Consider the following 22128-nt stretch of genomic DNA (forward strand, 5'->3'; position numbering starts at 1 on the left):
CGAACTGCCTCGGAGTCTCTTGATGGGCTTCCTGCAGCTAACTTGATACTTGACTGTAGGTTTTGGTGGAAAATTAAAAGTAAACGATAATTTTCTTTACGTCGATTTTTTCAATGATCTAAATGGTCGGCGTTTGTTTGAATAAGTCCCCTTTTGTTGCCTAATGATACTAATGTTTTTGGTCTTTGTTTATTTCTTTTGATTATTCTCCCTAGGGGATTTTCGCGCTACATTCTCGTCCTTACAGTTTCTTTACATATGTACTTTATAAAGTTGTGGAATTTTTAAGCATTACTCAGTTTTCAGTTTTCAGAAAGAAAGAAAAAAGAAAAAAAAAATTAACAAAGAGATAGCAGCTTTACACAATTATTGGTAAAATAGAAGCCTTTTTTTCTTTTTACGAGGCTATTATATTAATGTCAGGGTCCTCATGGTTTTTTATTCATGTATATCTATATATACATATGCAGGTTGACATTTGAACTACTGCCTCAGCTTTGGAGGAAGAAAGAAGAATACAGAGTTCGCTGTATTATTCAAAAGGGTTTTTCGTTTTGCAGATTATACTACTTTCTGATGGGAGGAAAAAGCTCGAAAGATTGGAGTGAGAGACAGTTTTCGCACAGCGGATCAACTGCTTCTTCTTCATGGAACCAACATGGCTACTCAGAACCACACCCTCCACAAAACCTGTATCATACAGTACCACAGCATCGGTACACTCCTTCGCCATCTTTTAACGGTGTGTCTCGGCCAGTTAGAGTTCCCCAGCAACGACGTAGTTGGCATAAAAGTTACTCAAGGATAGCTGATAATTACTGTTCCTTGGATGAGGTGTTTGTTCTGCCCTGCTTTCAACATATTCATATATAAACGACGGTTTAGTGTCCCTTGTTTGTTCATTTCTATTTTTTTTTACTAAAAGCTTGTAACCAGTTTTATTTGCGTTATTAATTTTTCCCGAATAATAATTGATGACAGGTTACTTCTGCTCTTGCACAAGCTGGCCTAGAGTCTTCTAATCTGATTGTTGGTATTGACTTCACAAAGAGCAATGAGTGGACAGGTTAGTGTTGTCTTAATTCAAAGAAATTCTTTGGTCACATAACATCATTTGAAGGAATGCAATATGCTTAAGCTTTGTTTCCACCTTTCTTGTTAACAGGTTCGATGTCATTTAAACGAAAAAGCTTGCATCACATTGGAAATACTCAAAATCCCTACGAACAAGCGATCTCAATTATCGGGAAAACATTATCCGTCTTTGATGAAGATAACCTAATTCCATGCTTTGGATTTGGAGATGGTAAACAAATCATTGTCTTCTGCATTATTTCTATGTGGAACTACCATTTGGATGATGTGAATGACAACTTTCATGTATATTCCTGTAGCATCTACACGTGATCAAGATGTCTTCAGCTTCTATGAGGATGAGCAACACTGTAATGGATTTGAGGAAGTATTGACGCGATACAGAGATATCGTTCCCCATCTTCGACTTGCAGGTACTGCAGCCTCTAGTCATTACAGGGGCTTTCCCAAATATGCTTCAATATTTGGTTCGTCTGAATTTTTGGTTCCTTGTTGCAGGACCTACTTCTTTTGCCCCCATTATTGAGATGGCGATGACTATCGTTGAGCAAAGCGGAGGCCAGTACCATGTTTTACTGATCATTGCCGATGGGCAGGTAATTTGGTTTTAACCTATTTCATTACAAGATGAATTCCCAGAGAAAATGAGCAAGATTATCAAGAAACCAATCTGCAGCATGTTTCTTTGTTAAAATAATGGACCATCTTTTCCTATCCTAGGTGACAAGAAGTGTCAATACACAACGTGGTCATCTGAGCTCACAAGAACAAGGGACAGTTGATGCAATTGTAAAAGCAAGGTAAATTTTCACAGAAACACATTATTTTACACGCTTCAGCGAATATTTTGTACTTTGTTTTTATTTGGTTTCTGACCTTGTTTGTTTGTAGCGAGTACCCATTGTCTATAGTCTTGGTGGGAATCGGAGATGGCCCTTGGGACACGATGAGGGAATTCGACGACAATATTCCTGCTCGAGCATTTGATAATTTTCAGGTGATCAGACACATTTCAATATCAATTAGTTCTCCAAAACATCGTTGGCTAGAAGTTTGCTTACTTGATTCTGAATGAACCGGTTTTCTTTACCTATGCAGTTTGTGAATTTTATGGAAATCATGTCGAAGAATGTGAATCTATCCAGAAAGCAGACAGAGTTTTCTCTTGCAGCCTTGATGGAAATACCTTCTCAATACAAAGCAACCCTAGAGCTTGGAATATTGGGGTAAAAACTTGCAGCTTAATATTTTAACTTATACCAGTTACGCCGGAGCATTTTAATAACATGAAAATCATTTGCCTGAAAAAGCAGAGGACGCAGTGGGAATTGTCCAAATAGGGTTCCCCTTCCCCCACCCCACAATGTTGCAGTCTCAGTAGGCAGCAACACGAGGCAGTTCGGCTCGAGCGATAGTTTTCAGCAGAGGTCGACTCCTTATGCTGGATATAATACAGGAGGTAGCACACCTTCTCATACAAGATATGCTCGATATAATGCAGAAGCCAGCACACCTCCTTACACAGGATATGATAGTCAGGTATCAAATATGTTTCCATGAAATCATGTTCACGTTTTGGGAATGTTTATGTAGGAAGCACTACTGTTCGTAAACGTTTTTGTTGGAATTTTTTTGTAAAAACTTAAAAGCACGACAAAACGTTTACTAAAATTCAAGTGTTTTCTAGCGCTTTTCCAAAAAGCTCCTACTCTTTTAAATTTGCAATTTGTTTACTTTCTCCTCTGTATACCATTCAACTTATTCTCATTTTTTGTACAGGTTTGCCCTATTTGTCTTACTAATCCAAAGGACATGGCCTTTGGTTGTGGGCACCAGGTAGACCATTTCCTTTGTGAATCCAATCTTTCAGGACCTTGATCTATCCATGCAAGTTACAAGTAAACCGTTGCACTGACATTCTAGACTTTTCTTCTTTTGCCTTCGTTTTTGTCTGGCAGACTTGTTGTGACTGCGGAAAGGACCTTGAATCGTGCCCGATTTGCCGGAGCAATATCCAAACCAGAATAAGACTCTACTAGTCATGTATTTGATGGACATCTCTGAGATTTGTAATCTGGATCAAATGTTCAGTTGTATATACTCCGGGCGTGGCGTCATCTATCAGGAGTTTTCTAATGTATAGGGTTTGAACCGGAAACTTATGTGATGTGCAGGAGCTGACAACCTCAGTTGATTTGTGTTCTTGCACCTGGAAGCCTCTGTGTGTATGAACCGATTGATTCGCCATGCTTGATGGCCTTGTTTATATGGGGAACTTCAGGTTTTGTAGTATGTATGACGGTAATTTTGAGATCCGAAAGAGATTGAGCGTTTGATACTTAATGTTGAATCTCTGCAATATTTTTCCTAATTAATGATTAGATGACAGTGGTGAGATACCATGGATGTTTGGAGACGGTTTTCTAGTATGCATTGGTGTATAGTATAACCAAGATCGTTGGCCACACATCCAACCCCCATTCATTCATGTGATTGGGTTCATCTTCAAACCTAATTCTTTTAGTGCTGGAATGAAATGTTCCGAAATGATGGTCAGCGTCATCCCAAGATTTCCGGGATGTGGAGGAGGCGGCTGTCCTTTTTTATTTTTTCTTGGCTCAGAACAAGATGGGGTAGCCATCAGTAAAGGAGTCAATTCAGAAACACCCAAATTCAAATCCCTGATTGAAATCCTGTTCAAAATTCGCAGAATGTTGCGGCAAATCATGCTTTCCTTCGTCTAAATTCACGTTTCCCTATACACTTTTCATAACTACCAAGAATACAAATAGCTTGACTTATAGCATGTATGATGGCAAAACATTCTTGAACAGATTCTCCAGGAATCACAGAAGACAGTAAACCTAGAACACATAAAAATACAATCAGTAGCGGCACCCGCCGTGCAAACAATGATTTGAATGCTGGTAATCAACTTCAGGAACGTAAGTATCTGATTCCAAAGAGCCCAACAGGGTCCTACATCAGGCTCACGATCGAATTCTTTGTCCTATATGCCTCGATTTCTGCAATGACCGAGTTCAGATTTGACTCTTGTCGTTCTTTTAGTGCCTTCAGGAGGTTGTCTGAGATGATATTCAGCATCTTCCGATTTTTCTCCTATTTCTTTTTCTACAAAGATTGTTAACTTCTGTAACAACTTACATATAGGAATGTTGTAAGCGCAAGAGCAGCGTATCTGTTGGCAGGGAGAGCATTTAAAAACCTCGCCAGCCATGCACAACCTTCTTTTGGGCCTGCGCATTTTGGACCCTAGAAATTTCCGTCTGCAAAATCATTTCCGAGTTAGATGCTAAGCAAATATTGTTGGGAAAAAAATTTAGAGTACACAACTCTAACACAAGTGTTGAAGAGACAACACAAGTAAACAAATTACTTGTATTACACATACAAAATATTACAACACTCAAAACTCTCAAAGACACTTTTAGAAGCAATGTCACCCACTCACTTTCTAGAGACAAACTATAGACCACTCACACTCCTCACAAGACTACTCTTAGTTCTCACTCACTTGGTTGGTTGGTTCTTCTTGATTACTTACCAACACACATGCATACATATTTATAGTTGATATTTACCGACTTACTAAGTTGGTTAACATGGCTCATTTCATCCTAGCATTATTCTAGGCTTTTATATAATTAGCCCACCGACATGGGTTTTGCATGACAACCTCACAATTGTACAAATAGCCAGATCTTTCTAGCTAGTGATCCACCAACATGCTTGCTAGAGCTTTCTAGCAAAACCCCATGTATAATTCATCTAGAACATCAAAACTTCATAATGGGTTGGACTTTAAGTTATGGGCTGGTGTTGTACTTTCAACACTCCCCCTCAACACCAGCTCATTCTTTCCTCCATGCTGAGTTGACGACGAAACTTTTCAAACTTGCCGGTACTCAAACCTTTAGTGAACAAGTCCGCAACTTGTTCATCTATATTGATTTATCTCATCTCAATCTCTTCTTGCAAGACCTTCTCTCTAATGAAATGATAGTGTACCTCCACATGTTTAGTTCTTGCATGGAAGACTGGATTTTTAGCCAAGCGAATTGCCAATTGGTTATCATAGTACAATGGTACTAGATAATCTACTGGTTGATATAGATCACTCATCAACAGTACCAGCCATGCATTCTCTTGAGTTGCCATTGCTGCTGCTCTATACTCTGCTTTTGTGGTTGACAAAGACACCGTTTGTTGTCTTTTGCTGCACCACGAAATTACTCCAGAACCAATTCTAAAGACATACCCAGTGGTCGATCTCCTGGTGTCAGATCTCCTGCAAAATCTGCGTCACAATAGCCAACCAACTTACCGTCTTCACCTTTCTTGTATAAGAGACCATAGTCAATTGTACTCTTTACATATCTCAATATTCATCGAATCGCTTCTAGATGAGGCTTCTTTGGATTTTGCATGTATCGACTCATCACACCAACTGCATAAGAAATGTCAGGTCGAGTCAGAGTCAAATAGATCAGACTACCTACCAATTGTCGATACATTGATGCATCTTCTAAGTCTCTACCTTCATGTGCACACATCTTGGCATTAGGTTCAATTGGTGTCGAGATTGTTTGCATTCAAGCATCCCAAACTTCTGCAACAAGTCTTTTGCATACTTTTGCTGACACAAAAATATCCTTTCTTGTGTGCGATCAACCTCTAATCCAAGAAAGTGCTTGAGTTGTCCAAGTTCTTTCATCTTGAACCGAACTGCCAAATTCTCTTTTGTTTGATGAACTTCTGCCTCATCATCGCCTGTGATGATTAGGTTATCCACGTACACCAGTACGCCAACTAACTTCCTCTATTAGCTTTAATGAACAAGCTGGAGTCTGCATGCGCCACTAAGTAACCATTTTGTGTGAGAAACTCTGCAATATTACCATACAACGCTTTTGGTGCTTGTTTCAGACCATATAGTGCTTTCCTTAACTTGCACACATACTCGGGATGAGCTTTGCTTTCAAAGCCCATTGGCTGCATCATGTAGATCTCCCGATCTAACTCTCAATGCAAGAAAGCATTCTTCACATCCATCTGGTATAGATTCTAATCTTTGTTAACTGCAAGTGCAAGTAGGACTTGTACAGTTGTAATCTTTGCTACTAGACTAAACGTTTCATCAGAGTCTAGTCTATACTGCTGAGAGAAGCCTCGAGCCACCAACCAAGCCTTGTACCTTTCAACTGAACCATCAGGACGATGTTTTACCTTGTACACCCATTTGCAGGATATGGGTTTCACATCCCTTGGCTTTGGCACCAAATCCCAAGTCCGATTCTAGTTAAGCGCAATGATTTCTTGTTCTATAGCTCCTATCCATTCAGAACTTTGTGATGCATCTTCAAACGTCTCAGGTTCTTTTACTGCTTCATCAACTATAGCAGCATTGCCATATTTAGGATTTGGCTTTTGTACTTTTGTTGACCTCCTCAATTGTGATTATGGAGTTTGTTGATGCACAAAACCAGATGGTCTTGGTACAACGTAAATCCGACCGTGAATCTGCATGAAATGTAAATGACACAAGAGTTATCGTGGTTCACCCCAAGGTTTGGGCTACGTCCACACTGATTGTATTGTATTTCTCTGTTGAAGAGGGAGAGAGAGAGCTTAGAGCTTAGGGGGTGTGAGGAAGCTTCGGGTTTGTGAGGGTGAGGATGCCCTTTTATAGAATAAGGGCTCCTCCCCTAATTACATATTTGCCCCTTCCTTTATTACATAATTACATTTAAGTCCTCTGAGTATTTATACGAGGCCCTAAATATGGTATAAACAGTAGTCCCCCAAGTCTTCAGTCAAGAGAGTCTTTTGGTTGGATACTTGAAATTCAGTCCATGTGTGGGCCGAAGTAACTAGATGTTGTCTTGAACTGATGCTCGATATGAGGCGGTGCTCAAAGTGAAATGATGCTCAACTATAAGTAGCACATGTTGCGAGGCTGCTCGGCTTGTGGCTTATGTTGCTTTGGTTGGCTCGGCTTGTGGCGCTTGAAGGTGAGGGGGTCCCTTTTATAGAATAAGGGTTCGCTCCTCAATACATAAATGATGGGTTAGGAGTGATGCTCACAGCGATGCGGTTGCTCAGTAGGCGGCGATGCTCTCTAATGATGGTGAGCGAGTCCCTTTTATAGAATAAGGGCTGGCCCCTTCATACATAAGTAATGGGCTAAGTCCCCCGAGTATTTTTTCATGAGGCCCAGTTGAGGCCCAATATATGGTGTATAGTGTAGTCCCCCAAGTCTTCGGTCAATAGAGTCTGTTAGCTGGAGACTTCAAATTGAATCCATGTATGGGCCGAAGTGGCGGTTGTTAGGAGACGGTATTTGTATACCCTGCACTGAAGCTTTGTAGGTGAAGCTTTGCAGGTGAAGCTTTGCAAGTGAAGCTTTGAAGCTAGAGTTCTGTAAATGAAGCTTTCAAAGTTGGAGCTTTTGTAAATGAAGCTTTGGAAGTTGATTGACATAAGTGATGCTCATGATTGTTTATGTTGATTGACATGAGTGATGCTTATGAATGTTTATGTATGATTGTCATGAGTGATGCTCATGAATGTTTATGTATGAATGACATGAGTAATGCTCATGTATAATTTGAAGTATTAGGCGTACTTTTGATCACCTGGTTGGTGGCATGAAGGAGAGTATGGGTTGTACATTTCATCACTTGGTTGGTAGCATGAATGACTAGTTGCCAAATTAGAGTACGGGTTGTACAACTCATCACCTGATTGGTGGCATGAATGGCTAGTTGCCAAAATTAGAGTACGTGTTATACATCTCATCACCTGGTTGGTGGCATGAATGGCTAGTTGCCAAAATTAGAGTACGTGTTAGGGCTGGGTTCGGTTCTTATCGGTTCGGTTTTTTGTCAAAACCAAAACCAAACCGAAATTTCGGTTCGGTTCGGTTCGGCCCATATTTTTTTCGGTTTTTTCGGTTCGGGTTCGGTTTTTTTTCGTTTTTTTTTTTTTTTTTTTTTTTCCTCCAAGAAAGTCTTGGAAATCAACATAAGCACAAGAACTAACAAATTAGAATCAAGGCAGATATGGATTATTTTACGTCAATGGGACAATCCCATTCAAATATGCAACTAAAAGAAGAAAAAAGTCGAAGTGTCCGAATAGAATATTGGGCTCAACAACTGTAAAACCCACAGAAGCAGCTTCTGCATCATTAACATATCTATCTTAACAATGGCATTATTCAAAACTTCAGCTGCTTTTCTCACACATTGCAGGGAGGCCAACTTACAACCACACCAAGGAAAGGCCAAGAGCATCTAAGAGAGGCAAGAGTATGCCAAAGCTTTCTCCTCACTGAGCTCCTCTGCAGTTGCATCCAACTTCTTCCTCGAGAACTCGTCAATAGAGAGTCCTATACAATTGTGAAACAAATGTGTATTAGAACTTTGAATGTTCACATTCTATTCAATTGTTAAGAAATGCAGAGACTACAGACTCTTACCTTGAACAATCTTCCACCAATTGAACTATTTTCATATCCACCAATTGAACTATTTTCATATCCGTCAATTCACATAAAGTCCGGGATAAGCTTCCCAAGAAGAGCTATATTTTATTTTCACTCATCGCCTCTAAAATTTCCATCACAAAAGGTAAAATTCTCAATGTACTCTGATTGAATTATATCTTTATGCATAAATACACGCACACAAAGAGCGTTAGAAGTAAAATGGATGTGACTAACAGGCACAAACAAAGCAACTAAAATTTCACCGAAACAAAATCAATTTTTGTCATAAAATTAATCACCAGCAGAGAACACTAAGCAAAACCGAGCACGAGCATATATCCAGCGAAAGATAAACAATTATCTCACAATTGATGTCAACATTCCCAATCAGTTACACACAAAATTATGAAGCATTTCACTGTTAAGTTCTATATAGCTAAAAGCACATAAATGCGAGACCTGCAATCGCTTTCCAATGGCAACAAACGGCTGCACATCTCCTCGTGTGCCGACGATAAGCATTACAATTTGCAGAGGAGGTATATCTTGAACTTCAGTTTCCGTCTCGCTGCCAGCTTCTCCACCAAAAGCTGCTTCACTGTGAGAGATTGAGAGTGAGAAGGGTCGCGTCGTCGCGGGTCGCCTGGGATTCAAAACCAAGAGAGACAGAGAGTTTGAGAAAGACAGAGAGGAGGCTCGGCTGCGCGAGAATGTTACTGGGTTAGTTAGGGTTACACTGGAGGCAGGGAAGGGAACGAGAGAGAGAATAGGGGAATGAATAAAAGGTGTGGCTGCTAGGGTTAACTTAAAGGGGATTTCTCAAAAAAATTAAAAAACGTTTCTGAAATGTTGGAGGCATGAGGGTTCGAACCCTTCCGCTGCAACTTGAAAATTTTCCCTGAAACCAACTTGGCAACAGGTTTTGTTTTGTTATGATTGTATGAATAAACTATTTATAATATTGAAAAAAATAATTAAATATATATAATTCGGTTCGGTTCGGTTTGGTTCGGTTTTCGAACCTCAAAAACCGAAACCGAACTGACCAGATTCGGTTCGGTTCGGTTTGACAGTTTCGGTTCGGTTTTTTTTCGGTTCGGTTTTTTTCGGCCTCGGTCCGGTTTGGTTTTCGATTTTTTTCGGTTTTCGGTTTTTTGAACCCACCCCTACGTGTTGTACATCTCATCACCTGGTTGGTGGCATGAATGGCTAGTTGCCAAATTAGAGTACGGGTTGTACATTTCATCACCTGGTTGGTGACATGAATGGCTAGTTGCCAAATGATATTAGAGTACGGGTTGTACATTTCATCACCTGGTTGGTGGTAATAGCGGCGGGTTGCCGAATAATTGTGGAGTACTGGGCGTACTTTTGATGGCCTGGTTGGTGTTATTTTGGGCTTATGGGCCTTCGCCCTTCACAACATTCCAGCCCATTTATTTTGGGCTTTGCCGTTTTTTTTTTTTTTTTTTTTTTTTACCCTCTGATGGGGTTTATACAAATATCTCCGAAAGATAAGAAAAATAAATTACATCATTCAAAAATAAAGAAAGTAAGCCACATCATTCTGATGGGGTGTTTATTCCTTGCTTTTACTTTCTCTTTTACTTTCTCTTTTCCTGATGCTTTTCTTGATCTCCCCGCTCCTTCTCTGTCCACCTTGATTTGTAAGGTATCTTTTGCCAAACCCACTTGCTTTGGTCGTGCCCATCCATTATCTCTGTCTCTGGCTTTTCCTTTTTCTATTTTGCTTTGCTTTTGTTGTCTTTTAGAAGATGGTAGACAATAATAGCATAATTAATAATAGAAAACTTATCTTATTTTCTCTTTTCCTTTTCTGCTTTTCTTTCTCTTTCCTTGCGCTGCTTTGTTTTGCTTTTACTTTCTTTTTCCTTTTCTGCTTTTCTTTCTGATATTCTTTCTGTTTCTTGACCCGTTGATTGAAGTGGGATGGGATCAAGAACGATGGAGCGGATGGACATCTTGGCAATTTTCGAAACAGCGGCGTCACGTACGGCAGCAATGTCGCTGCTCAAATGTTTGAACTCCGCCTCGAAAGCCTCCTGCCAAAAACGCAGCAGTTGACTCGTGCTGGTGTGGCTACTCTGCATGTACAAATCCCACATGTGCCTGCATGCACCCTCATAACATAAGGGATCAGCTTTGATAGCAGCTTTATACCACTGTCGGGCCTGGACGCTTGCCTACAGCAACTTGCACCGACTAGGATGTGCACCGACTCGATTGAAATATCTCAGCAATATGATTTTCCAGTCAGAGTCTGAGCGGTAAATATCTCGAGCAATTTCTTCAATGAAAAGCTTCGTTTCGTCCACAAGGATTTGCTGCAGCAAATGGGAAGTCCTCTGTACATGGGACCACCTTCGACCAACCATAAACACAAGCTTTTTGCATCCATGGGCAGCCATGACTTCCAACAGAGTAATTGTCAACCTTAATGCCAGGAAGGACACCGTCTTCCTTCAAAACATCAACGAGCGGCTTACCAGCAGCTGTCTTCTAGTAGAGGGTTTCCTCAAAGAGGATGACTCCACTGAGGTATTTGAGGGCACCGGGAGTGGTGAAAAGCAGCTCACGGAGAGAGCGCGCCTGTTTGTCTCAGTATTCTCAACGCCAATGCTGGAAAGACGCTTGCCAATCGTGCCAGTTGACTCATCGACAGCAAGGATACCCTTTCCCGGGGTACCAATGTAGGCAGCATTAGCAATGAGCTCATCTTGTGGAGATGGAAAGACGTTTCTCCAACGTCAACTATGACGTCACTAGCAAGTCCAGTTGAGCAAAGCCAAGTTTTTCCATCAAGGAATGAGACTTCAGATTTGGATCCCAGCTTCACGCACGCCATGTTCGATTTCAGATTTGGATCCCAGCTTTTCAGTCTTGGATTTCAGCTTCAAGCACTCCTGCTTCGACGAACTGGCCTCGTCGGCGGCCTTCGTGACCTGGTCAGTGATCTGGATTGGTTTCGCCAAGATTTTCTTCACTGTGTCCGCTATGGCTCTCCCTCTTAGGCTCGCGGTTGGACCCAAACCATCTCCGAGCCTCGAAACCGCTGCTGGACACAGTGGATTGGCGCACATGCAGAGACAGAGAGCTTGTTTTCTTCTGGAATTTGGACTTTGGGGATGGTTCAGGAATTTAGACAGGTTTGAATCCGTGTAGGTCTTGAAGGCTCTACAAGACAGAGAAATGAGAGATTTGATTCCTTGGTTTTTTTTTTTTTTTTTTTTTTCAAAACAGAGATATGGGCTTTTCTGGGTATCTCAGGATTTTTTAGAGAGAGAGAGTGGTGTTCTTGGTTTTTTGTGATTTTTGCAGATTCACGGTGAAGGTGAAAAAATGAAAGAGAACCGACACAACTTTTCATATCGATTCCCACAGACGGCGCCAAATGTTGATGCACAAAACCGGATGGTCTTGGTACAACGTAAATCCGACCGTGAATCTGCATGAAATGTAAATGACACAAGAGTTATCGTGGTTCACCCCAAGGTTGGGCTACGTCCACACTGATTGTATTGTATTTCTCTGTTGAAGAGGGAGAGAGAGAGCTTAGAGCTTAGGGGGTGTGAGGAAGCTTCGGGTTTGTGAGGGTGAGGATGCCCTTTTATAGAATAAGGGCTCCTCCCCTAATTACATATTTGCCCCTTCCTTTATTACATAATTACATTTAAGTCCTCTGAGTATTTATACGAGGTCTAAATACGAGGCCCTAAATATGGTATAAACAGAGTTGATTATTCCACTTCACTAGGTCTAACTTCTCCTGGTTGTTGCTACTTCTTGCTTTACATCGTCTCCAGCAAGCAAATCTTCAGACTTATCTGGACTTGATTGGATTTGGGCAGCTTGGTCTCCCAGTTTCCCCTGCAACGTATCTTCAATCTCTTTTGAATCGTGCAACGCCTCATTTTCTAAGCACCAACAAGATGATGCTTCTGTGTCTCATTCTTCCTCCAAAGCTAGAGATGCTACGGGGTCCCAGTTATCTTCACTTTTCTTTTCTGAGTTAGTGATGTTACTCTCTGCGGGTTTTTTGAACCAACACTCATTCACCATATGGCCCTTCTTTCCACAATTGTAACATTTTCCCTCAAACTTTTTATTGTTCTGAGACTGACCACGGTTGCCGTGATATGTTGGAACTCTCCTTCGCTGAGAACTCCCTTCCTTCCGGTGACCTTTCTCCTTGTCACCATTTCTTTTTTATCCTTCATCAGCATGCTGCTTCAAACTACCTTTACTTTTGGTGTATAGTGCTTCCTTCTTACCTCTTAACGAGACCCCTCCAATTTGCTTTGCCAAAGCTTCTTGATCGACAAGCAAATTCTCAAACTCAACAAGTGATGGTTGGGTCGGCCATCCTTGTACAACGGCAACGAAGCCTTGATATTCGGGTCTCAATCCATGCATAATTATTCTTTTTATCCTGGATTCTACAATGGCAGCAGTAGGATCTAACTCAGAAATTTCACAGCAAATAGACTTTACTTTGTGGAAATACTGGGCAATCGTCATGTTCCCTTGGGCCACCGATAATAGCTTATTCTTAAGAAGCTGCAGTCTTGTATCGTTCCTCTTTGAAAAGAGTGTGGCGAAGGTATCCCACGCTTCTTTTGGTGTTTTGACCTTCTGTATGTGCTCCAACATGTCATCTTCAACTATGGGTTTTAAGGCAAACATGGCCTTACCTACCTTGATCTTCTAGTTCCTCAAAATGCCACTAGTGTCTTCTTCTCGCTGCGTAACTTCATTACTACCGATGACATCCCAAAGATCTTGGCCTTGTAGGTAAGACTCCATACACGTCGCCCATGTGTTGTAATTTTTGTTGTTCAACTTTTTTATTCCTCCAACAACTTGAAGATCTCCCATCCTGTCAGCAGAACTTCGACAAGCCGAACAAGATTAGCCAACAATCTTGCAAAGTACTAAACTTCTCACGATTCTTGGAAGCTTCACTAGAGACGGTCCCTAATCGTACCGCTCTGATACCAATTGTTGGGAAAAATTTAAAGTACACAACTCTAACACAAATGTTGGAGAGACAACACAAGTAAACAAATTACTTGTATTACACACACTCAAAACTTTCAAAGACACTGTAGAAGCAATGACACTCACTTTCTAGAGACAAACTCTAAATCACTCACACTCCTCACAAGACTACTTTTAGTTCTCACTCTCACTTGGTTGGTTGGTTCTTCTTGATTGCTTACCAACACACATGCATACATATTTATAGTTGATATTTACCAACTTACTAAGTTGGTTAACATGGCTCATTTCATCCTAGCATTATTCTAGGCTTTTCTACAATCAGCCCATCGACATGGGCTTTGCATGACAACCTCACAATTGTACAAATAGCTAGATCTTTCTAGCTAGTGATCCACCGACATGCTTGCTAGAGCTTTCTAGCAAAATCCCATGTATAATCCATCTAGAACATCAAGATTTCATAATGGGTTGGACTTTAAGTTATGGGCTGGTGTTGTACTTTCAACAAATATAGCAGCAAAACAAGATCATAGTGACCCTAACTTAAAGATACCAAGAAAACATTAAAAATCCAAGCAGTAAGTTCGTAGAGTCAAACCTGAACCGGTGCCCCATACAGTTTCTTATAGGACTTTGCATACTGTGCCTTGGATGAGGGCTTTGTTCTGCTTCTGCCTGCTTTCAACATCTTCGTATATAATAATTACGGTTTAGCGTCCCTTGTTTGTTTAGTGTCCATCTAGTTCTTATTTTTTTAGCTAAAAGTTTGTAACCAGTTTTATTTGCGTTATTAACTTTCCCAAATATTAATTGACAGGTTACTTCTGCTTTTGCACAAACTCGCCTGGAGTCTTCTAATCTGTTTGTTGGTATTGGCTTCACAAAGAGCAATGAGTGGACGGGTTAGTCTTGTCTTAATTCAAAGAAATTCTTTCGTCACATAACATCATTTGAAGGAATGCAATATGCTTAAGCTTTGTTTCCACCTTTCTTTCGGGTTTAACAGGTTTGAGGTCGTCTAACCGGAAAAGCTTGTATCACATTGGAAGTACTCAAAATCCTTACGAGCAAGAGATCTCAATTATCGGGAAAGCATTATCCGTCTTTGATGAAGATAATCTATGGGGTGTGTTATCTACATACTCATTTTTATTTTTCCCACATAATTTATTAATTTATGTCATTTGATTTTCTTCAATTCATCCGATTCAACGGCTGAAAATTAGAAGGGTACGTGAGAAGGTAAAAGTGGTATGTAGATATCACACCCCCAACCTAATATATTTCATGCTTTGGATTTGGAGAATGTAACAAAGCATTGTCTTCTCGCATTCCAAGAAGGTAAGCATGGTGTTATGTGAAACAATAATACACTTGTACCACATTTCACTTTCTACCTTGCATTCCATTTAAAATTCAAAGATTTTTTTTGTGTAAGTCGATAAATCACTTGTATCATTTGACTCTAAGCACAAAAAACTAGCCCTCTCACTTCATGTATCATGTTGCTTACTCGTGATCCTTACTCTTTGTGTTTAATGTCGTAAACTCATTGAATACTTTCTCCAGCAATAGAGATAGACCTCACTCACACAGTTGAAGAAATTCCAAGATAATTCATTCGAGAATTTGATATCTTGAATGGAATACTAAGCATTATGTGTGGAATGCCTTGCAAGTGTGTCAAAGACCAAAAAGTCCAAGCACCATTGGAAATATGTCATATCATAAGTTAAGTTAAGGGTTTTTGTCTTGTTACCTTTTCCTGTCGTTGCTTTTTGCTTTTGTGACTGCTTGCTCAAACGTGACCACTTTCATTACTTGGCGTGTATCCAAATCCAACATGGACGGAGCCGATAACACATCAAACGTGATCTCTCAATGCGCTACGCACAATAGGCAAACATACAATATTCTTCATCTCAACTACCTCCACCTTACTTCATATAGTTTCGTATTCAGACAACTGATCTACATCATATTTACTTAATTATCAAAATAAAAATAAAATAAAGTAATGCAAACTATTAAAATGATGAAACTAGAGAATAATTGTGATGGTTGTCCCGTCACATATTCTTATTAATTGACGTCTTGTAGTATATATGATCGCACTGTCATATTTTTTACTAATTCAAGTCTTATAATATACGTGGACGGCGTTCTAATTATATTTTATAAACCTAAAGAAAAATACTAATACTTAAATATATGTCATAAAACGAATAAATTAAGATTTTTGAACAAACGATATTATCTACGCTAAGGGGGTGGTAGATTGGGCTAATCCTCACAATAAGCTAGCAATAATATAGATCAAATACGTCATTGGCAAGAATCGAACCTAAGACCTCTCATAAATACACAATTATTTTTCATGTTACTTAGTATAATAAGATGTTTATTAAGTATATAAAGCTTTGTAATAATTTATAAAAAATTATAGCAATGGTTTCTCAATTTTAATCCAATTTGAGCAATAATCCATCAACTAAAAATTCACGATTATTGATCCCTTAACTCATCAAAATGTTCAGTTATGGCCTTTTTCGTCATCGTCAAAATTTCTATCAAAATGAGTTATGTTGGATTGACAATTGCTACAATTAAGTTAAAGTTGAGGGATCATTGCTCCAATTGGGTTAAAGTTGAGGGACCATCTCTCCAATTGGGTTAAAGTTGAGGGATCATTGATACAATTTTTCTTATTTGGTTTCATATTTGCCCCTTGATTCAGCCTCACGTGCATGACACATGACTTATTTTGACGGAAATTTTAACAGAGTTGACGAAAAAGGCCATAGTTGCACTTTTTGATGAGCTAAGAGAATAATGGTCACAAATTATTAGTTGATGAACTATTACTCCAATTGGGTTTAAGTTAAATGACCATTGCTAAAATTTCCTCAATAATTTAGATATTCATGATTAATTAAATGAGTAGTGCTATACTTACTATCTATTTGTAACACTATTTGTACCATCTTTCTAATAGAGGTTGGGTCCGCCAATGCACGTGAATTTCATCTCTATTAGCAAGATAATACAAATAATGGTACAACTAGATAGTAAAAGTAGCATTTTGTAATTAAATTTGTAATACAAGCGTGGTGAGCCTTTGAATCACTAGTATATAAAATGAAGATTGAGTTTCCATATACTCTCAACATTCCTCCTCCCAACATGGCAAGGTCAATCATCTCATTTTTCTCCTTTCTCTCGATCCTTTCCCTTCTCACACTCACGCCCGCAGTCTCAGCTCTCCCACTCTCCACCTCCTCCCGATGGATCGTCGACGAGAGCGGGCAGCGCGTGAAGCTGGCCTGCGTCAATTGGGTGTCGCATCTCGACACCGTCGTAGCCGAAGGCCTCAGCAAGCAGCCGGTGGACGCAATCGCCAAGCTCATCGTGTCGCTGGGATTCAACTGCGTCAGGCTCACGTGGCCGCTTTTCCTGGGCACCAATGAGACGCTGGCGGCTGTCACTGTTCGGCAGTCGTTTCAGAGCCTCGGACTGCTCGATTCTATTTCCGGTATCCAGTCCAACAATCCCGCCCTCGTCGATCTCCCCCTCTTGAAAGCTTACCAGGTACAAGTCTCTGATCTTCCCGTGAAACAAACAGAGAACAGGAAAAGAAACTATGCTGGTTATTTTATTTATTTATTTATATCATTTGCTTAATTATTATATAAATGGGACTTAGCTGTTGAAGAATCAGCAGCACCCTTGCTAATAACCAATCACAGCTAAATACATATTTAAGTTGTTGATTTTTTAATACAATTTGGAGACATGTTCAGCAGTGATTGGTGATATGCGGCTGATTCTTCCAACAGTCAAGTTCTATTATTATTATATTATGTATGGACCCCAAAATCATCCATAGGAGAAATTAGGTTTTCTTTAAGTTAATTTTATGGATTAGTTTAACGTATAAGCTAAGCTAAGGGTAACTTTCCAGTGAAATGACCGACATCTGATATACGTACCCGACTCATGATCATCGAATATGTAAATTATTGTGCATGGATTATCTGTCGGATGTCAGTCCACCCCCGGCTATCCAGAGATTTTTTTTCGCCTAATGAAAACACAGTCAAATACAGTATGTAATAATATAATAGTTAGAAACGGGGAAACGTTAAAAAAAAACACTAGTGTTATTACATTTGGTGATTGGTCTATATTTTCGACACAATAAAAAAATTACTGATATGTATCAATTTCCAACTTCATGGTACAGTTAGAACAAGGATCCTCTTCAGATCCTCTTTGTAGGGATCCGAATGATCAATCAATCTTATCTGTTCATCATATATCGTGCGGTTAGAAATCATTTTAAATTTTAAATTTAAAATTGACTATAAATAATACATAACGAAAACTAACCGCACGATATATAATGAATGAACAAGATTGATTGATTATTCGGATCCTTACAAAGAGGATCTAGAGAGGATCCTTGTTCCAAAATATTATTGCTTTAGTTAATGACGGAAATATCAAGAATAGTTTTTTTAAATTACTAAAATCAAATAAATTACACAGTAATTGGTATGATGGTGACCCAAATTATACACCACCATTCTACCTGCCATTTAGGCCATCTCCAACCAAAGAAGGGCCACATGACTGTTTTAAACTCATAGCTCTCCAAGAAATTAATATTTTAATGAACAGTGTTATGTCATATTTTATACCATTTCCAACTGAGAGACCAAAGGGTCATGTGACAAAAAATCATCTCCAACCGAGGATGCCAAAGGGCCATAGTAGTAAATGTGAATAATTGAAATAAAATGAGGTAAGATAGTGTGGAATAGTGAAAAGTATGTGAGAAATGGTGTATGAAAAAAATTAGAAATTAAAAAAAAAAAGGTTGGGCAAAAAAGATCCTCCAAAAAAAAGAAAGTTAAAAAAAAAAAATGGGCTGGCTTATCAAGCTAGCTGGCTGGTTGGAGATGGCCAGCCTGCTGGCTTGATTGGCTGGTTTTCGTCCGATGGGGCCCACAAGCTCTTTGGCCTAACTTTTAGTTGGAAATGGTTTTCGTGTTATTTCGGGCTATTTTCGGATCTATGGTTGGCAATGGCCTTAGCAACCCTTAGAACTTAAGTGGGTCCACTACATAACCCAAGCTCTTAATAATTAATATTAATATCTTGTGGTACTAGTATTACTAATCTAGGTATAACATATCATGATTTAGAATAGATTAATACAACCAAAAGTATGATTTTATGTCCTTGTAGTTTTGGATAAGATACACTTTAGTCCATATAGTTTTAGATATAGAGAAATCTTTTAATGTGCTGGGAATAAGTTCTCATTTCTAATCAATTGTATTTGTAGTGAGTCGTGTTCCTGAAATACTTCAAAACTCTCTCAATTATGGGGATGTAGTACATATAGTATTAGATGTTGTCAACGACTATGATTCTAGTGAGATAATTTTATGTTTTATTTTATTAAATTATTAAATTATCAATTGAGATGAATGTATGATTTTTTACACCTAGCAGGAACAAATTTTCCTCACTATGTCTCACACCTGTTAATTTTGTCAAATAAATTGACAATTAAATTGTTGTCTTTAAATTGCAAGAATCGGTAAATTACATACTTAAATCTCAACTACACAAAAGAGGAGTGCTTGGACCTATTAATGATGGTGTGATTTCGAGTTTCGCATTTGTCGATCCTCTGTTCATAGATCATTTCACTACACAAAATGTAATTTACCAAGTCAAATTGCAAGAATTAGTAAATTACAAAAACTTAAGTAGTGCAAATTGAAATTACAAGTGCTAAAGTGGAGTTCTACCTAAACTACAAGCGTCAAACTCATAAATACACACTGTTTAAGAGGGGTGTATAACCGTGCCGGTATGTTAATCTAAGTTTTTCTCAACTATGTGAAATACATTTAGGTTTTATACATTATATGGTTTTAAATATTTCATTTTATACGATAACAGCTCCTTCATATATTTTTTTTTTCCAAATATTCACAAAAGATAATGACTAATTTTATTATCATATGTTTAGGCAGTGGTTTCTAGCCTTGGGAGCAACAATGTGATGGTTATACTGGACAATCACTTAAGCAAGCCTGGGTGGTGTTGCAGCAACACCGACGGCAATGGTTTCTTTGGCGACCAGTATTTCAACCCTGACCTTTGGATCACTGGCCTAACTCGAATGGCCACATTGTTCAAAGGCGTCAGCAATGTGGTCGGCATGAGCTTGAGGAATGAACTGCGAGGCCCCAAACAGAATGTTAACGATTGGTACAAGTAAGTGCGTTATTTCATTTCAAGCTGAGAACGAATTCATTTATTTCTATATATAAAGTGAGAGCAGCAAAATTGTGAATCATTGGGCCGGTACCGAACCAAAACCAGCTGTACAAACGACTGATCAACACGAACTAATACTAAAATTACCTTAAACTTTTATTAACCATCCGTTTTATAGGTACATGCAAAGAGGAGCTGAGGCAGTGCACTCGGCAAACGCAGACGTGCTTGTCATTCTCTCTGGCTTGAGTTTTGACACGGACTTATCTTTCCTCGCCAAACGGCCGGTGAACCTCACATTTGCCGGGAAAACAGTATTTGAAGTGCACTGGTATGGATTTTCAGACGGGCAGGCATGGCAGAGCGGCAATCCCAACCAAGTGTGCGGCCAAGTATACAATAACGTGAAGAGAAAGTCGGGATTTTTACTTGAAGAAGGGTTCCCATTGTTTGTGAGTGAGTTTGGGGCGGACCAAAGGGGAACCAATGTAAATGATAACAGGTACTTAAACTGCTTCATGGCGGCTGCTGCTGAACTTGATGTGGATTTTGCTTTGTGGACTCTGGTTGGGAGTTATTACTTTAGGGAAGGGGTGGTGGGTATGGAAGAGTATTATGGAATCTTGAACTGGGATTGGAGTGATATCAGGAATTCAAGCCTAACTCAGAGACTTTCTGTCCTCCAATCGCCTTTGCAAGGTAATAGCGTGTTTCAATTTCCTCGTTTGATTTTGCTAATATCCGTCGCCTATGCACTCAAGTGATTTCTAACGGTTGATGAGACGTCGACCTTGCATGCCCACATAGCTGACTGAGTGCAACACATAATCTTTGTTTTATTGAGAGATCTGAATCATATACTTCATTTTTGGAGGGCTAACGCTAATTTGCTTGTGACAAACATGGTGCAGTGCCGCAGCCACATTGGCTAGACCCCAATATACACACGAATTCAAATCTTTCTCCTTGGAGTTTAAATTAGTTTAAGATAGAATATCGCTCGTGTCAGAAAGGTTTATTGTGTGTTTGTGTTGTTTGTAGGGCCAGGCTTATCTCAATCCAGAATGCACAAGATCATATTTCATCCAGCCACAGGCCTTTGCCTCCTAAAAGTTGGATTCCTTGGCCCCTTGAAGTTAGGTCCATGCTCTCAGTCTGGAGCCTGGACCTATTCATCGAGGAAGGTCCTAACGCTGAAAGGAACGTATTTCTGCATACAAGCTGACGAACTGAATAAGCCGGCAGCAGTGGGTATACTTTGTACTACCACGAATTCGCAATGGGATATCATTTCGGATTCTAAGTTGCACCTTCAATCTAAGACCACGGATGGCACTGAAGTTTGCCTTGATGTAGACTCTAGCAATACAGTTGTCACAAGTTCCTGCAAATGCTTGAGCAGAGATAATTCTTGCGACCCAGCAAGCCAGTGGTTCAAACTTGTCGACAGCACGATAAATTCGACACCTACAAGCCCCATTCTCGAGATCACCTCAGTCGTGCATATGATTGAGGCAACTAACTAAAGACTGAAGCTACTGAAGAACGGACTGGCAATCGTAGGAAATCATGTAGGCTCCTTAATAAATATCAAATGACGCATATATATATATATATATTTGTAAGGAAATAACTAGCTGTTTGGTCATGTCAGATTAAGAAACTAATTACGTGATAGGGTTGGTCAAGTAATTAAGGTTGCTATGTAAAATTATGAAATTCATTAGTTGACGTAAAAAGGATGATTGGAAAGTAATGTAATTCTGAAGTCAGAGTTCGCTTTCACTACAAGAACTTACCATTTGCCCGACTAAACTTTGTCCGACGAACAATCGGGTAAAGTTAATTTGCTCGACAAAAATAAAAATTTGGTCAGGCAAAATTGGTCATTGCTTTAGTTTTTTTTCAGAAACTTTAGGCGACGAATAATTTAGACGGGTAAAGTGATCATGGCAAGGGACAAATCGGCGAGCATTATGCCAAATTTGCCCGATGGACCAACAAATACGTCGTCGGGCAAACCCCAATTCTTTAAGTTAATGAAAAATTAAATTAAATTAGGAACTCAAAAAAAATTAACCTCACCCCACGGACGAACCTTCCAAATTCCGTAGGGTAGAGGTATACTTTATGATTTAGGGATTACAGTTGGTCAGGCCAAATATAATATTTCATTGGGCAAAAATGAATGATTTTTCGCATAT

General features: G+C 39.4%; 2 protein-coding genes and 1 long non-coding RNA gene across 3 annotated transcripts; 2 read left to right on the top strand and 1 right to left on the bottom strand.

The window, feature by feature from the left end:
• The first annotated feature begins 319 nt into the window (after nucleotides 1-319).
• LOC103403083 (E3 ubiquitin-protein ligase RGLG5) lies at nucleotides 320-3743 on the top strand. Its single transcript, XM_008341904.4, has 12 exons — nucleotides 320-372; nucleotides 471-834; nucleotides 982-1066; nucleotides 1166-1306; nucleotides 1395-1508; nucleotides 1594-1691; nucleotides 1816-1895; nucleotides 1987-2092; nucleotides 2194-2321; nucleotides 2409-2634; nucleotides 2875-2931; nucleotides 3054-3743. Exons 2-12 carry the CDS (start codon nucleotides 577-579, stop codon nucleotides 3132-3134), a joined length of 1374 nt encoding a protein of 457 aa, XP_008340126.1. The 5' UTR covers nucleotides 320-372; nucleotides 471-576; the 3' UTR covers nucleotides 3135-3743.
• A 4417-nt stretch (nucleotides 3744-8160) lies between these two features.
• LOC103409325 (uncharacterized) lies at nucleotides 8161-8717 on the bottom strand. Its single transcript, XR_003770312.2, has 2 exons — nucleotides 8597-8717; nucleotides 8161-8506 (listed from the first exon to the last, which is right to left on the bottom strand). It is a non-coding gene; the product is annotated as an uncharacterized lncRNA (long non-coding RNA).
• An 8033-nt stretch (nucleotides 8718-16750) lies between these two features.
• LOC103416558 (glycosyl hydrolase 5 family protein-like) lies at nucleotides 16751-21718 on the top strand. The gene is made up of 4 exons (XM_029095857.2): nucleotides 16751-17215; nucleotides 19674-19921; nucleotides 20103-20623; nucleotides 20966-21718. The coding sequence occupies exons 1-4, from the start codon at nucleotides 16766-16768 to the stop codon at nucleotides 21448-21450; spliced, it is 1704 nt and encodes a 567-aa protein (XP_028951690.1). The 5' UTR covers nucleotides 16751-16765; the 3' UTR covers nucleotides 21451-21718.
• The last annotated feature ends 410 nt before the right edge of the window (nucleotides 21719-22128 follow it).

Source organism: Malus domestica, chromosome 16 (genome assembly GCF_042453785.1).
Source record: "Malus domestica chromosome 16, GDT2T_hap1".
NCBI classification, from domain to species: domain Eukaryota; kingdom Viridiplantae; phylum Streptophyta; class Magnoliopsida; order Rosales; family Rosaceae; genus Malus; species Malus domestica.

Excerpts from the sequence above, each read along its gene's own strand:
- LOC103403083 (XM_008341904.4), top strand. The coding sequence starts at position 577 with ATGGGAGGAAAAAGCTCGAAAGATTGGAGTGAGAGACAGTTTTCGCAC. Across the intron at positions 1,307-1,394 it reads ATGCTTTGGATTTGGAGATG|CATCTACACGTGATCAAGAT; the intron begins GTAAACAAATCA and ends ATATTCCTGTAG. Across the intron at positions 2,635-2,874 it reads ACACAGGATATGATAGTCAG|GTTTGCCCTATTTGTCTTAC; the intron begins GTATCAAATATG and ends TTTTTTGTACAG.
- LOC103416558 (XM_029095857.2), top strand. The coding sequence starts at position 16,766 with ATGAAGATTGAGTTTCCATATACTCTCAACATTCCTCCTCCCAACATG. Across the intron at positions 17,216-19,673 it reads CCCTCTTGAAAGCTTACCAG|GCAGTGGTTTCTAGCCTTGG; the intron begins GTACAAGTCTCT and ends TCATATGTTTAG. Across the intron at positions 19,922-20,102 it reads AATGTTAACGATTGGTACAA|GTACATGCAAAGAGGAGCTG; the intron begins GTAAGTGCGTTA and ends TCCGTTTTATAG.